At 46.8% G+C, this 15088-nt stretch overlaps 1 protein-coding gene across 5 annotated transcripts in view; it reads right to left on the bottom strand.

Annotated features, from left to right (window-relative positions):
• Positions 1–15088, bottom strand: part of DIS3L2 (DIS3 like 3'-5' exoribonuclease 2) — a 358321-nt gene that overhangs the window by 143431 nt on the left and 199802 nt on the right. For 4 of the 5 annotated variants that reach the window (XM_069578628.1, XM_069578629.1, XM_069578630.1 and 1 more), the window contains one exon: positions 8272–8351. The exons of the other annotated variant lie outside the window; for it this stretch is intronic. In XM_069578628.1, coding sequence (XP_069434729.1) covers positions 8272–8351 — 80 coding nt within the window. The remainder of the gene's footprint in view (positions 1–8271; positions 8352–15088) is intronic. 5 annotated transcript variants of the gene reach the window in all.

The raw sequence follows: 15088 nt of genomic DNA, 5'->3' as shown, positions 1-15088 counted from the left end.
AAGAGGCAGGTTAGGTGGTCTGGTATTCCCATCTCTCTCAGAATTTTCCACAGTTTATTGTGATCCACACAGTCAAAGGCTCTGGCATAGTCAATAAAGCAAAAGTAGATGTTATTCTGGAACTCTCTTGCTTTGTCGATGATCCAGCAGATGTTGGCAATTTGATCTCTGGTTCCTCTGCCTTTTCTAAAACCAGCTTGAACATCTGGAAGTTCACGGTTCACGTATTGCTGAAGCCTGGCTTGGAGAATTTTGAGCATTACTTTACTAGCGTGTGAGATGAGTGCAATTGTGCGGTAGTTTGAGCATTCTTTGGCATTGCCTTTCTTTGGGACTGGAATGAAAACTGACCTTTTCCAGTCCTGTGGCCACTGCTGAGTTTTCCAAATTTGCTGGCATATTGAGTACAATACTTTCACAGCATCATCTTTCAGGATTTGAAATAGCTCAACTCTGATTCCGTCACCTTCACTAGCTTTGTTTGTAGTGATGCTTCTTAAGGCCCACTTGACTTCACACTCCAGGATGTCTGGCTCTAGGTGAGTGATCACACCTTCGCGATTATCTGGGTCCTGAAGTTCTTTTTTGTACTTTTTTGTACTTATTCTGTGAATTCTTGCCACCTCTTCTTAATAGCTTTTGCTTCTGTTAGGTCCCTACCATTTCTGTACTTTATTAAGTCTATCTTTGTATGAAATGTTCCCTTGGTATCTCTAATTTTCTTGAAGAGATCTCTAGTCTTTCCCATTCTATTGTTTTCCTCTATTATGTTCCAGCTACTGCCCAAGCCAGAAGCTTAGATGACATTCTAGATTCTTCTCCTACTTATAATATCAAAAGCTTACTAACTTGCTCATTCTACAAACATTGCCATGCATGTCAACTATGTAACACACAGTACACAGGGCACTAAGGGTTCAACAGTGAACAATAGGACAGTCCTTTCTCTCATAAAGCTCACCTCCAGGGGGGCAGACCCACACAAGTACCTTAAGGAAAATCAACAAATGGGTGGGGAGAGAAGAATGTAGTGACAGAGTGGTCAGGAAGGGTTTCCTTCAGATGACATTTGAGCAGAATTTAGAGTAGTGAGCGATCTGGGAGGAGGGGGATCCAGACAGAGGGAACAGGAAGTGCCAAGTGCGGAGGCAGGAGCAGCCCGGCCCACCTGAAGGACAGCGCCAAGGCCATGATGGCTGGAGGAGTGTGGGTGAGAAAGTGACTGCAGGAAAGAAGGGTGGAGGGGCGGTCAGAGACAGAGACAGCAGCAGGTCCCAGTGAGGACTTGAGGAGAGGCGGTCAGAGAGAGAGAGCAGTAGGTCCCAGTGAGGACTTGGGTTTTTATCCTCAGCAGGATGAGAAGTCTTAGAGGCAGTGGGAACGACCTGATCAGATCTTCATTTTATAAGGACTGCCTTGGTTTCCATGAGTGGGAAGAAAAGGGTCATCACGAGAGAGCACTTAAGAGGCTCCTGCAGCTGCCCCAATGTCCCCCTTGGCTAGTGTCTCCCACACTTCTCGCTCCACAGCCTCTGCCTTGGTTGGGGCAGCTGCCAGCTCCCACCTAGACTATCTTAACCCCATGCTCCATCCCGACTCCTCACTGCTGCCACAGCGAGCTCTCCAACCTGCAGGCTGGATCCCGAATCTCTCCTGCTTAAAGCTCTCTGCTTACCATTACACTAGGGATAAAACTCTCACTCAGGAAGAGAGCCTGCAAGCCCTGAGAGGCTCCTCCTACCCCGCCACAGTTCAGCCATGCTGACTTCCAGTTCCTTTGCGTACGAAAGTCTTTGTACTTCAGGGCCTCCACATGCTCTGTTCCCTTTGCTTGAAACGTTCTTTCTACCCACTCTTTCGTGTAGCTCACTCCATTAATTCTTCAAATCTAGGTTTAAATACTACTGTCTGTCCCCCATGCCACTCTCGCATCTCAACCATGGGCCATTCCCATACTTCCTGGTTGACAGTTACTTGACATTGAACTGGGAAGGACAGGGAGCTTGTCGGGGCTTTTCCTCTGTTGTAGGTCCAGCAGAAAGAGGAGCCCTTGCTCCTCAAATCATATTTCTCATTTCTTGAATGGATGGATGATGTTGCTCTCCAACTTAAATGCTGTCTTCTCCATAAAATCTAAATTTTCTAGCAGGACCTATGAAAGAATTCAGTCTCCTCCCTGCTTCATCTATAACCACCACCCTACTTGAACTTCACGGTCCAGAGTCCTGGTTCTGTGTGTTTCCCTCCAAATCACCATGTATCTGTTACCTGCGGCTCTGCACACAATCTTCCCTCTACCTGAGAACCCCCTCCCCTCTTGGGAGGCTATGAACATCAGCATAGGTACAGAGACTCACTGAGCTCCTCCTCTGAGTCTCGCACTGCAAGGGGGTGGATGGATGGTGGGAAGGTAGATAAGAAAGAAGACAGTCAACAGAATGTCACTGGGTGATGAGTGGTAAGGAAAAAAGTACAGCAAGGATGTTGGAGAGGGGCTGGGGGCGTGGAGAAATTAGAGGCAAGATGGCTAGCGAAGGTCTTTCTGAAGACAGCCACCTGTCAGATCTTGAATCAGCCACGCTGCTCTCCAGGGAAAGAGCAATCAAGCAGAGGAACAGGGCGCAAAGGCTGAGGCACAAGGAAGGAAGGGGACTGGAGTGGAAGTCCCACAGACTCCCATGAGGCAGACAGAGAAGGGGGAAGATAGAGAAGAGTTAAAGAGGACAACCAGAGAAAAAGAGTCCAATGACCAAGAGCAACTAGAGCCGCCAGAGCCCAAAGAAGAGTAGGTGAAAAGTGAAACAACGCACACGTTTGCTGAACTGAAATCAGGCACAACCTGTGCCACTGAACTTTCTGGAGCCACGTAGCAAAGGGAATAAGAAAAAAGTGGGAGACAGGAGAGTGACTGCAGCAAGTACAGACGGGTCTTTGATGGGCAAGGGAAGACAACTGCTCCTGAGGCTGCAGGGGGCTGAGGAAGGTTTTACAGGATGGAGATTTAAGTTTGTGAAAGGAAGAAGCCAGAGTAAAGGGAAATGTGAAGGGGGCGTGGAGAGCGACTGGTGGGGTGAGATCTTTCTAGACGCAGGACTGAACCCAGGAACAGGGTCCAGTCTGGCTGCTAGGATTCGCCAGAACCCCGTGCTCATACCTTCAGGAGCCCCATGCCCTCCCTTTCCAGCAGCAGACCCAGAGCCTTCAGGACCACTCTCCACTCATTAAAATTACGACCCCCCACCCCCTGCTATGGCTCAGGTTCTCTGGCCTAAGCTTGGCACACAGCAGGGGCAGAGTCTTTCCAGCTCCTACTTCCTCACTGCCTCCAAAGGTGACGAGTCATGACAAGAACTCTCAGCAAGTGACACATGTAACCACACAGGTAAGACTTCTATGGAATTCTTACTTCTATGGAATTCTCTCTCCTAGTGTCTTGTTCCTATTCCCTGAGTGAGAAGGGCTCCCAGGAACAGAGCTCCCGAGTCCTCCCTCCTCAGGGAAGGGAAAGCAAAAGCCAGATCACAGAGACAAAGCGGCAGGGAGGCTGGTGCCCCCTACAGCACCGTAGGCATAGTGCTCTCCTGGGGTCCCTCAGGCAGGACGCCGGCCACTCCGGGAGCACTTTCTCACACCCGGTCAGCTGGACGGTTCCTCCTTTCTGTGAGTCAGACGGCTGCCCTCTGAGGGGGTGGAGAAGAGGCACAGGTGGCTGAGTACCTAAGGTGTGTGCTCGCTCTTTGGGCAGGATTTTCATGGTTCAGGGATGAAAGCAGCGAGGAGGAGAGACAGGCCAGAGGGATGCGACTCTGGGAATCCAGCCAGGTATTCCATCAAGACTTCTGTTCAGTGATCGTCAAGGTGTGAATTCCCATTTCCAGAAAGCCTCAAGGATGAAGGGATTTGTTTATGTATTTATTCTTATTCATTTACTCACTCATTTTCCTCCAATGGTTTTTAGTATATTCACAGAGTTGTATAACTAGTCATTTCAGAACATTTTCATCACCCCCCAAAGAAACCCCAAACCTGTTAGCAGTCAGTCCCAACCCCCGACTCCTTCCCCAGTCCTTCAGCTCTAAGGTCTGGCAAGGCTGCTCCTGCCGTGTTCAATGGCAGAGCACTCATTGCAGAATAAAACACTAGAGAAGCAAAGAGATGCCAGAGAAGCAGAGAACAGCAATTTCCTGTAGGATCTGTTGGGAGCCTGAATAAAAGCTGAATAAAAGTCCTGACTTGTCTGGCTGATGACTTCCTCTCTCAGAGACTAGAGAAAAGTAATAAGGCAGGTTTAAAATGGGTGGCTGGAACTGGCTGGAACAGAGTCACCGTGCTCTGGCAGACACGGAGAAGTCCAAAGACAGGCAGCCACCTACCTCAGAACTCACAGAGGCAGAAGTCACTCTGTGACATGGGAAATGGGCTCAAATTTCATAAGCTACAGGACATAGAAAAATATACCGGATGCTCAGCTGAGAAGCTGTGGTTCGACATACAGGACAGCTGTTATATAGTACCTGAGGGCTGTCACATGAGAGACAAGATTTATTCTCTAGGACCCCAAGGGCCACACATGAGACCAACAAGTGGAAAGTCACAGGAAGAAAGAGTATTTCAGATCATTACCGGGGAGGATTTCCCAATAGTCACACAATCTTAAGGCCGAACGGGCTGCCTGTCAGGTAGAGAGTTAAAGTGCAATCTGGATATTCAATAAGCAGACGCTGGAGAAGTAATCTGAAAAGCAGAGGGTAGTGTGACAACTGTGACGTTCCCACACTTGACTGGTGAGGTCAACTGTGGGGTGTGCGGTGAGTGATCTGCTACAGCCATCAAACACTGCAGCGTGTGATTTACTGGTTTTAGGTGCTGTGTTTTCATTATGACACCAGTCTTTCTCGTTTGCACTTTTAAATACTTTCTTGAGCTAAGCTGAAAGACTCCATGTTAAAGCTGGCGGGCTGGTAATGCTTGTGGGAATGATGCCCTCGAGTGTGTTCCTGGGGGCCTCCAGTGTGTTCATGGGGCCCTTGAGTGTGTTCACAGGCTGTAAGAAGCGGGGAACTACCAGGCGAGTGACTAGCAGAATCTCTACCAAGGCCAATATCCCTCCAAGGGGAGAGGGCACCCCCTCCTCAGCTTCCTAACCTGACCACAGCCTACTGGGGAGCAGGTGTCATAGCATTTCTGCAGGATTCATTGCAGACTGTAATGCCTAAATCTCATACCTATGGGAGAGATACTCGTAACAAGTCCTGGGGGGCCTCTGAACTCTACAGAAAGGGAGGGTAAGGACTAAATAAGTTACTTCAGTCTGTGTGTTTCATTTTCACAGAAGAGTCATTCAGACGATTTCAACAGGACCAAAGGCAAATTTAGCCTTTACGTTTTCTTTACATAAAAATGGTTGCAGATGATGAACATATGCCCAGAAAACATCACTTGCTTTCTGAAACATTAAACAGTTTTTCCTCTAAGCAAGAACTGACACGAACTGTTAACTAACGGAACCTGAACTTAGCCAACCTCTCCCCAGTCCAAACTGGAATTGACTTTCACTTTTCATCCCCCTGGATAAATGGCCTTGGCAGAAACTGCTGTCACAAAGGCCAACTGTAGAAGTGCCACCAAAAAAATGCTTGACTGCCCAACTCAGGTCTTTTCAGACTCTTCCCTGACTCCTTTCCATGTCCCTGTACTGTTGCTCTGCCAAATGACCAGACGTTCCTTACTCCTCTGGCATGCAGGAGGAGTGAAGCAGATGGAAGGTATCTCATCACCTGGGATGGTGGCTACTGGGCAGCCTGTAATTTCTGGCACCTCATAATTTTTTTTATTACAAAATTTTTTCATTATAAAGCTATTATTACCACATTATGAAAATCTGGAAACTAGGGAAAAGGGAAAAATCACTTACGGTCCCATCATCCTAAGAAAATCACCCTTTGAGTTCTGCTGCGTTATCTACTCATCTCCACGGCTCCCTGGATATGACAAGATGAACCGCACACATTTAGCCCACCTGTCCCCTACCTCCTCTGCAAAGCATCTGCAGCAGCTTACATATACCATCTAAGCTACCAGGGAAACCCAAACACATGTAATCAGGCAGCAATTCCATATAGACATGCTCTCTCTGAAACCAGCTTGTCCTCATTTCCCAGTTTCCACCACACAGATTGCACGTCCTCATCATCCAGGTTGGCACTTTTGCCCCATCTTGGATTCCCCTCCCTCTACTCCAACATCCACCCCCATTGATCTTCTGTCATTACTGCTTTTTCCACAGCTGTCCTCCCCACCCCCATTAATAATAATGCCAGCATCTCCAGTCCAGGCTTCCCTGGTGGCTCAGATGGTAAAGAATCTGCCTGCAACACAGGAGACCCAGGTTCGATCCCTGGGTCAGGAAGATACCCAGAGAAGGGAATGGCTACCCACTCCAGTATTCTTGCCTGGAGAATTCCATAGACAGAGGAGTCTGAAGGGCTACAGTCGATGGGGTCGCAGAGAGTCGGACATGACTGAGCAACTAAGACTTCTCTCCTCTCGAGTCCAGGCGCTTCGATCTGTCTCTCTAAACGATCACAATGTTTCTCAGCTATTAATCCTGTCCTTTTCCTCTACCTTGCACTGCTAAATGACTTCCCTCACTGGGACTGCTTTCCCTGAACAGCAGTTTGAAAACAATCAGTTTTCAATTGTCTGATGAGGCATATTCTTTGGAATACGTTGGAAATTTCTAAACATTTGCCATTTTCCTACATGAAGCCTCTGCTGGTAACCTGGTGCCCTAGACACGACAGATAGTGTGTGGACTGAGGCGGGGCAGGACATGTGCCTGCTCCCTGGTGTCCCCCAAGGGGAATACCATGCGGGCCAGCTGAGACAGGGGAGATGGGGATCAGGCCCACCCTCCCGCCATTAACTACTACAGAAGTGGCCAAAGTAAATGAAACAACAGTTTCCAAGCATTTGGCTACAAACAGAGCAGGGCTATGAACCTGGAGAGAAAGGAAATACAGGAAGTGAGGTCCAGTGTCACTGGGCTTTCTGCCAGGGAACGCTTTTCAGCTGGAGCTCAGGGGAGTGGACGTGAGTGTGAGAAGGCCCAAGCCTTTGCAGGTAGCAAAGATTGCTCAGATATAAGAAACCAATGTGCTACTTGCTTTTTAAAGTAGACTGCTCTAACTTTTACGTAAAAATACGTAATTCGTCTGAAATTCCCATGAGACCTTTCCTCTCCCTTTATCCCTTCTGGTCCTTTCAGTTTTCTGTGGTTGAAAACACCAAGCAACATGGCCCAGCATCTCAAGGAGAACTCTTACTAGAAGAAGATGAGAGCATTTCTGGGCAGTAGTATTTTCTGTCTCTCAGCTTTCCATCTACTGAGAGCCTCCCTGTCTATTATGGAGAAGACACAACACACTGAACCCGTGGAGTTCTGGATATTAATGGAATATGTGAACATCTCTGCAGGATTTGCAAAGACCAGGTCGCTGGGCCACCAACACTCTGCAGCATATTTAAGCCCCACAGGTGGATACCATCAGGGGCAGGCTGGCGAAAGCCATACCGGAGAATGACTCATGCCACAGCAGTCACCAGACACCCTCTTGCCCACCCCAGAGCAGGGCAGAAAGCAGCTTGAGAAGCTGGAGCAGCACATGGTGGTGGTTGGGGTTGGGGGCGTGAAGAAGCAGATAGCAGGGTTACTCTTCTCACACCTCACACACTTTCCCTTCCCGCTACTGTAGTTTTCAAATCCTACTTTTTCCTGACTATCTCTGTCCCCAAAGAAGGTTCCAAGGGCCACTGATGACTGCCTTCCACAGCCTGTTGGGCAGGTTGAAGACCCTTGCTGAGCGGCACTGGCCGTGAGGGGCTTCCTCAAAGGGGCTGTCCTGCTACCCTGCTGAGCCTGGAATCACCGCTGTGTGTCGTTCAGCTCAGGCGAAGAACTCCGTGCTTCTCCCAGGCAGGGCTCAGGGGCTTCTTCTCTACATGCCATGCCCACTCTGGCACTTCCTGCAGGGCCAGGCCTGAAATCAGTTCTTCCGGCCTCCCTTCTGCCCCTTCTGAGGCCTGAGGAGGATCCCTTAAGAGGACAGTTCTTATTCCCACCTCTCACCAAAGTCGGCTCGGGAGGAGTCTTGAGGTCATATACTTGTGGAGGCTCAGAGGCAGGGGGCAAGTTCAGGGACAGAGCAAACTTAGTCCTGCACATTACACTGTCTGCCCTGGCTGGCCTACCACCCAGAAACCCCATCCTACCATCAGCAAGGGGCTTGCAGGAGAGGGCGTCATCGAGGTCTCGGGCAGTTGACGGGTCAATGGTGAAGATACAGTCTTTTCTAGGAAAGATTGAAGACATAATTAGCAAGGCCACAAATAACTGAAACTTGACCCCACCGGAGTGCAGCTTTAAAGAACAGTTATTTTGCAAATGTATAAATAGTACGCAAAGTGGGGAGGGACTTCTCTCTTGTCTCTCTGAGAAGGGGATCTTTAGTAAACTGTGAACTAGGGAGGTTAACAAGGCTCTGTACTGACTCTGAGGGCCCTTCTCCTCCTCTCTGTGGCCTGGCCCCTCTTTCTCCTTGATCCTGAGAAACAGGTGCGGGCACGTGGAGGTGAGGCAGCCTCTGGAGGTGAGGCAGCCTCTGGGAGTGAGGCTTCCCAAGAAGTCCATCTGAAGAGGGGCAAGTCCCTTCGGTAAATTAACTCTCTGACGGTCCGTCCTTTCTTTGCCTCCCTCTTTCTCGATGGCTGATGGGAACCTGTCCTTCAAGGATTGTATGAGCAAGACTTAGCCTTCCCTGGCCTTGCAAAAGCAGGATGTGCCTAAGAATAAATGGCCTGACTCATGACACAGGGATGAGCCCCAAGAGTAGGTTCTGTGAAAAGCTTTGGGCCCATTTAGTTGGCCATGATGCAATTCTACTTGGAAATGGCCCTAATAACAATTGTATTTTCCTTGAAAATAACTGTATACTTCCCCCAAGCTCATACACTTAAGTACACCCCATGCCTATTTATCACCACAGTATCCCTGTGCACATCTCATTCCAAATCTGTGAAGCCCTTGGATAGTCTCATTTTGCTTTAGAATTTCCCAAGTAACATGCCCCACCTAACCCAGCCATTCCTACAATGTAAATATCTAAGATTTGGGTAGTCCTTAGTTCCCCATACCGCCCGCCCCATCTACTCAGGCACTGGACTGGAGGTTGGGGTGTTTGGCAGAAACCACCCTCCCTTCCCCACAGTCAGGCTATTTGAGTCAGCACTCCCCACTCCCACTGGACTCTCTTCCAGAGGTAATGAGTGTATCCTGATGGGAAGTAATGCATGCCACCTGACGGGAAGTAATGAATGCATCCTGACAGGAAGTAATCACTGTAACCTTACGGGAAGAGACAACGAGGTGAAATTAATCCTGATACCATGGCAATGGGCTCTAAATTGGTGAGGCTCTTGAACTTGATTCATAAGGTAAAGCTGTCTGTTTCTTGTTCCTTTTAGTATCCTCCATAAAAGTCAGCAAACTGCACTGTAAATCCTGAGTACTCAATAAATACTTTTTTAATTGAAACTGAAACATCCAACTTGGTGGTGGGAAAGTTTTGACCCACCTACAATCACCGTAAGGGCAGCTTAAGAAACTAAAAGAACGTTCCTCTAGTAAAAATCAAAAAGAATATTCTGTTAGCTTGACAAGGGCCACAGTTTACTGGTTTACTTAGAGATTTAACCAGGAAGTTAAGTTTTCTTAAAATCAAATGTCTCTAGGTGCTTTGAGAATTTTATTTCTATGAAAAAGAGATAAGGCTCACTAAAGCATTTCCAGCCTCAAAATGATTCAGCCATATGTGGCAGAATAAAACTTTAAGGCTTCAATTATTAGTTTGTATATGTCTGAGAGGGCCCACACAACCTTTGAGAAAAATCTTAAGACTAGCCCATAAGCACTCAAACCAATGCTCCATTACACTTTTTCAAGAAAATCTGCTCTTAAACTAGAAGGATAAAAGTCTGAATGAAAACAACTCTGAGGAATGGTATTCAGGAAGGACTGCTGGAAGATGTACCATCCAAACAGTATCTTGATCAGGGTTTGGCCAACTACAACTCTCAGACCAAACTGGGCCTGCCACCTGTTTCTGAACAGCCTGCAAGCTAAGAATGGTTTTTGTCTTTTTAAATGATTGAAAAAGAAATAAGAAGAAAAACATTATTTCATGACATGTGAAAATTGTATGAAATTCAAATTTCAGCATACAGAAACAAAGCTTTATCAAAACATCATCAAGCTTTTAGAATACGATGGCAGAGTTGAGGTGGGTACTTTTGGCAGGGGCTGTTTACTAAAATGTCTGTCTGACCCTTAGCAGAAAGTGTGCTGATCTTTGTTTCAGATCAAATCAAAGTGTTAGTCACTCAGTTGTATACAACTCTTTGTGGACACGTGGACTGTCCGATGGACTGTATCCCACCAGGCTTCTCTGTCCATGGGATTTCCCAGGCAAGAATACTGAAATGGGTTGCCATTTCCTTCAGTGTTTCCAAAGTAAGTGTTTTAATTTTTTTTAAAAGGTCATATAATTAAATCAGTTTGGTAAATGCTGAGCCAATTTTTTAATTGGAGAACTTCTCAGAGCCGTCAACATGCTGGAATCGCATAATGCTTGCCAGAGTCATTTGATCTCAGTACTTTTTTTGTGGCAGAAAATCTCCCAGATTTGAGGGGTGATAAATGCACCCATGAGACACCCATCACAGTGGAATCTTGTCATACAAGGCCTCACCACCAAGCCTACCCCATGGGACACTGCAAGAAGTCAACCGAATGGCTGCGCTATTCACTGCAGGGAAGCCGGTGAGGGCCTTGCTCTTGCTCATTCAGTGCCCCTTTCACGGGCACTTACGCAACAAGCTTACGCAGTGCAAAGACTCCCTCTTCTTTTCCTGAGCTGATGGTCTGCCTGTACCTCACACACACGTGTGAATTTTATCCTTTTTAAGTTTCCTTCTTTGCTTTGGCTGCTAGGAAACTCAGGAAAAAACATGTGATCTGTTTCGAGAGAATCTTATTTATAATTTGAACTTTATGAGCTAATCTTTATCCTGGGGGTGCCTACTCTCCTATTCATACATTCCTTTTGCCCTGAAACCTGATATAAAAGTTATTCACTGCATTATATGTGTATCTGCAAGTGGTCTTAAATCATTATTAAAAAAACAGCATATAAAAACATATGCACATATATTGAGGGGTTACAACATTCGGAATCTTGAGGGGGTGCTGGAAGAAAAGAGACAGGCAGTCTAGGCTACTAAGAGAACTAACTTCTAGAGAGAATAAAACTCGGAGAGCTCCGGGCCAGCATTTGCACTCTAGCAGTGGACTCCAAGCTTGCTCTCTCACTATGGAAAATTGGGAGAAGCGAGGGAACAGTGAGTGACCCTGACAAACCCCAGTCCTCAGTGCTGAGAGCCAGCGATTTAATCTGTTGTCATCGCCACAATTACAACTCGGCCACGATGTGGTGCAGGAGGGCTCTTCCTGGTTGCGGGCCACAGCGGCTGGGAGCTGCTGGCCTCAGCCCTGGGAGCCCGGCCCTGCAGAGGCGGTGCTCCGCGCAGCTGTTACACTAGGTTAACATGCTTGGGATTGTACTGGCTCCTCTTCTGGAAGCCTTTGGTCTCACAACCTGCAGGGAGCAGCCTGGCCTGCCAGATTTTAGAACCTGTGAGACCAAATATTTAAAGAGTTCCGCAACAATGGTTAGAAAGAAACTAACCCTGACCCACAGAAAATCAAGTGCCAGGTGGGGGAGGGAGAGAACCAGGGCTCCAGTGCATGAGGCTGCAGAAACCCAATCCGGAGCCGGGTTATGTAACCAGGTTCTGAAGGCACGTGACTCAAGGGCTTAGTCAAACTTTTTAAAGTGACAGAAAACCTCGAAGACTGTTTTGCTCAAGGCCATTGGTCCTGGAAAAGAACACATGAAGAATAACTAGAAGCCTTCTGCAATCTCTTAGGACCTGGCCAAGGATCCCAGGAAACAGCAGAAGCATAGGAAGAACCTCTGCTCCTCTGTCACTCACATGCTCTTCCTCTGACCTTATGTCCTATTCCTCCTCAGGGCACCCATCGCTCTGCCTCCTTGCAGCTGGAAGCAGCTGTCCAGTCTCCACGGCAACACTTACTCACCACGTTGTCACCATTTACCTCCCTGGATCTGGGCCGTGGCCCCTACCACATCACAGAAATTGTTCTCCCCAAGGTCATGGTTGCTGCCAGATTAATCATCTTAGAGCATGAGTCTGGTCAAAAACCTTCATCAATTCCTTACTGAGGAAAAGAGAAATGCAGCTTAGAATTCAAAGCCTTTCATGACACAGCCCCCACACGTGTTTTTCTAATCAGACTGCATACTCCCAAAGCGCACCTTATGTGCCAACCTTTTCTCTACACCTTCTGGTCCCTCACACACTGGTGGTGAAGTTCCTAACATTAGGACATTCATCCCACCAGTCTCCAACGCCTAAGACCTACCTAGCTTTTAAAGGCCTGGCTGCAATGCTCTGCTTTTTTTTTATCCAGGGAATCTTTGTGGCTCCATAGAGTAGAAGTCACCTCCCCACAGTTGCCCTGCCCAAGCCTGCAACCGGGCCGATCCAACAGCACTGACCACTACACCCGGCATGCTGGGGGTTACTTATGGACACATGCCTCAGCACTGTGACAAGACTAGGAGCTCCTCAAGGTCTGGCTCTGACACTGACCGACCTGTAGATCTCTTCCAACACACTGAAGGCACACATGTAATGAATAGCTGATGGATAAGTGAATGAAAAAAAATGACCAAAAGGGCTCCCTTGAGCACTTTTCCATTCAGTTTTGCCACTGTGTCTTGGGAAATACATTTAGGATTAGAACTCATGACCTCCTGGCGTCCAACCCTGTGGTCACACCACAGTTGTTATTGTTTCCAAGGGTGTCCTTTTCTGTCTTCATCCCATCTTCTTTTCTCATAAAACAGTGTTTTACAAACTGCGGTTCAGGGACCATTTCCAGACTAACAAAATTTATAGAGGCCCTCCTCTGTCCGTGACTCTGGGTTTGTCTCCTTGCTAGCAAGCAATTCTGGTGAGAAAGATCTGGGTCAATGATGGTGAATGGATGGAAAGGGATGAAAAATATTTCAGAAATAAACTTAAAGGGATAAAGACTACGATTTTTACTCACCTTCTTAGATTAGATGGGACAGCAAGGAGATCAAACCAGTCTATTCTAAAGGAAATCAACTCTGAATATTCATGTCAAGGACTAATGCTGAAACTGAAGCTCCAACACTTTGGCCACCTGATGCCAACAGATGACTCATTGGAAAAGACCCTGATGCTGGGAAAGATTGAAAGTAGGAAGAGAAGGGGACAAAAGAGGATAAGATGGTTAGATGGCATCACTGATTCAATGGACATGAGTTTGAGCAAACTCCAAGAGCTGGTGATGGACAGGGAAGCCTGGTATGTTGCACTCCCTGGGGTCACAAAGTTGGGCACAACTCAGTGACTGAAAAATAACAACACAGTTTATATAGAAACCAGAAAATTTTATGTGAATTGGAGCAGGAAAAATAACTAAGGAACTGAAGCACTCCACTATGATAATGCATCTCTATGGAGCATCACGTACAGAGTCCAGCCAGATGAGTGCTAGGACGAACCAGTCAAGTCAGATGCTGAATTCATCCGAGCTTCTACTTTACACTGATTTTCCTCCAGGACAGGCCAACTTCTGTCAAAAGCAAAAGGAGCTGGGAGCACCATTCAAACCTAAATCAGCCCCTCTAAGTACAGCGGGGCTGGACCTTTTATTTTTTTCTGATGGCAGCTGCGGATATGTTAATACTCTTTCACTTACGACTACTACCACAACAGATGCTAAAAAGCCGGACACAAATCACAGATTTTTCAGAACAGAAAAAGACTAAGGACTATTTAAAGCAGAAAGAGATCTTGGTCCATCTGTCCCTCCACTCCCCCCAAGTGATGAAATGACACATACGAGGCCATCCTGTTAAGAGTTAGTCGCTCAATCATGTCTGACTCATTGTGATCCCATGAACTGTAGCCTGCCAGACTCCTCTGTCCATGGAATTTTCCAGGCATGAATACTGGAGTGGGTCTATTCTCTTTGCTAGGGGATCTTCCCGACCCAGGAATCGAACCCGGGTCTCCTGCATTGCAGGCAGAGTCTTTACTGTCTGAGCCACTAGGGAAGTCCGTGAGGCCATAGAGTGAACATAAAGAAAGGGTGCAGTGCTCTGAGCATCTGTTCACCCACTCAGAGGGTTTTAATCTAAGGTCCACAGAAGGTCTACCTCCAGCTTTAGCAAAATCCCGGACCACATGAATGTAGTTGTTAGGTTACTTTCCAAAGGATTGTGATATGACAAGAACTGGGTCAGAAATGACCAAAATGGTCTCCATTGTTATATTTGTTTACTCACCCATTCACTGAACCTCTCGCCATTCTATGCTTCTTTTATACTTCAAAAACCCAACACCCTGGAGCAGATGCGGCTAGCCTGGTACCCTGGGAGCCAGAGGTCACAGCACAGGCCAGGAAAGCCATGGTTTAACCTTAGAGAATCTATGGATTCATGTTGATGTATGGCAGAAACCTACACAATATTGTAAAGCAATTTTCTGCCAATTAACAATAAAGAAAACAAATTTTTAAAACATTAAAGAAGATGTTAAAACCTTAGAGAAGATGTTAAAATTAACTTTCTTCTCAATTTTCACTTTGAAAAATGTGAAACTTTCAGGAAAGTTTAAAGAATAGTAAAATTAACATCCATATACCTCTCATTAAGACTTATCAAATGTCAACACTTTGACAAATTTCTTTTATCTTTCTCTTCCCTCTGTCCCTCTTTTCATATGCTTAGCTTTTCTTAAACATTTGAACTATTTTAAATTATGTAGTAGAGATCAGGAAACTTTACCCCTTTATCCTTCTGCATGTGTCTTCTAAGAATAAAGGCATTCTTCTGCAGAACCACAATACTACTAT

The sequence above is a fragment of the Ovis canadensis genome, chromosome 2 (assembly GCF_042477335.2).
Source record: "Ovis canadensis isolate MfBH-ARS-UI-01 breed Bighorn chromosome 2, ARS-UI_OviCan_v2, whole genome shotgun sequence".
In the NCBI taxonomy this organism is placed as follows: Eukaryota; Metazoa; Chordata; class Mammalia; order Artiodactyla; family Bovidae; genus Ovis; species Ovis canadensis.
The sequence above is the reverse complement of the archived record's forward strand: the minus strand, read 5'-3'. Positions and strand labels throughout refer to the sequence as shown.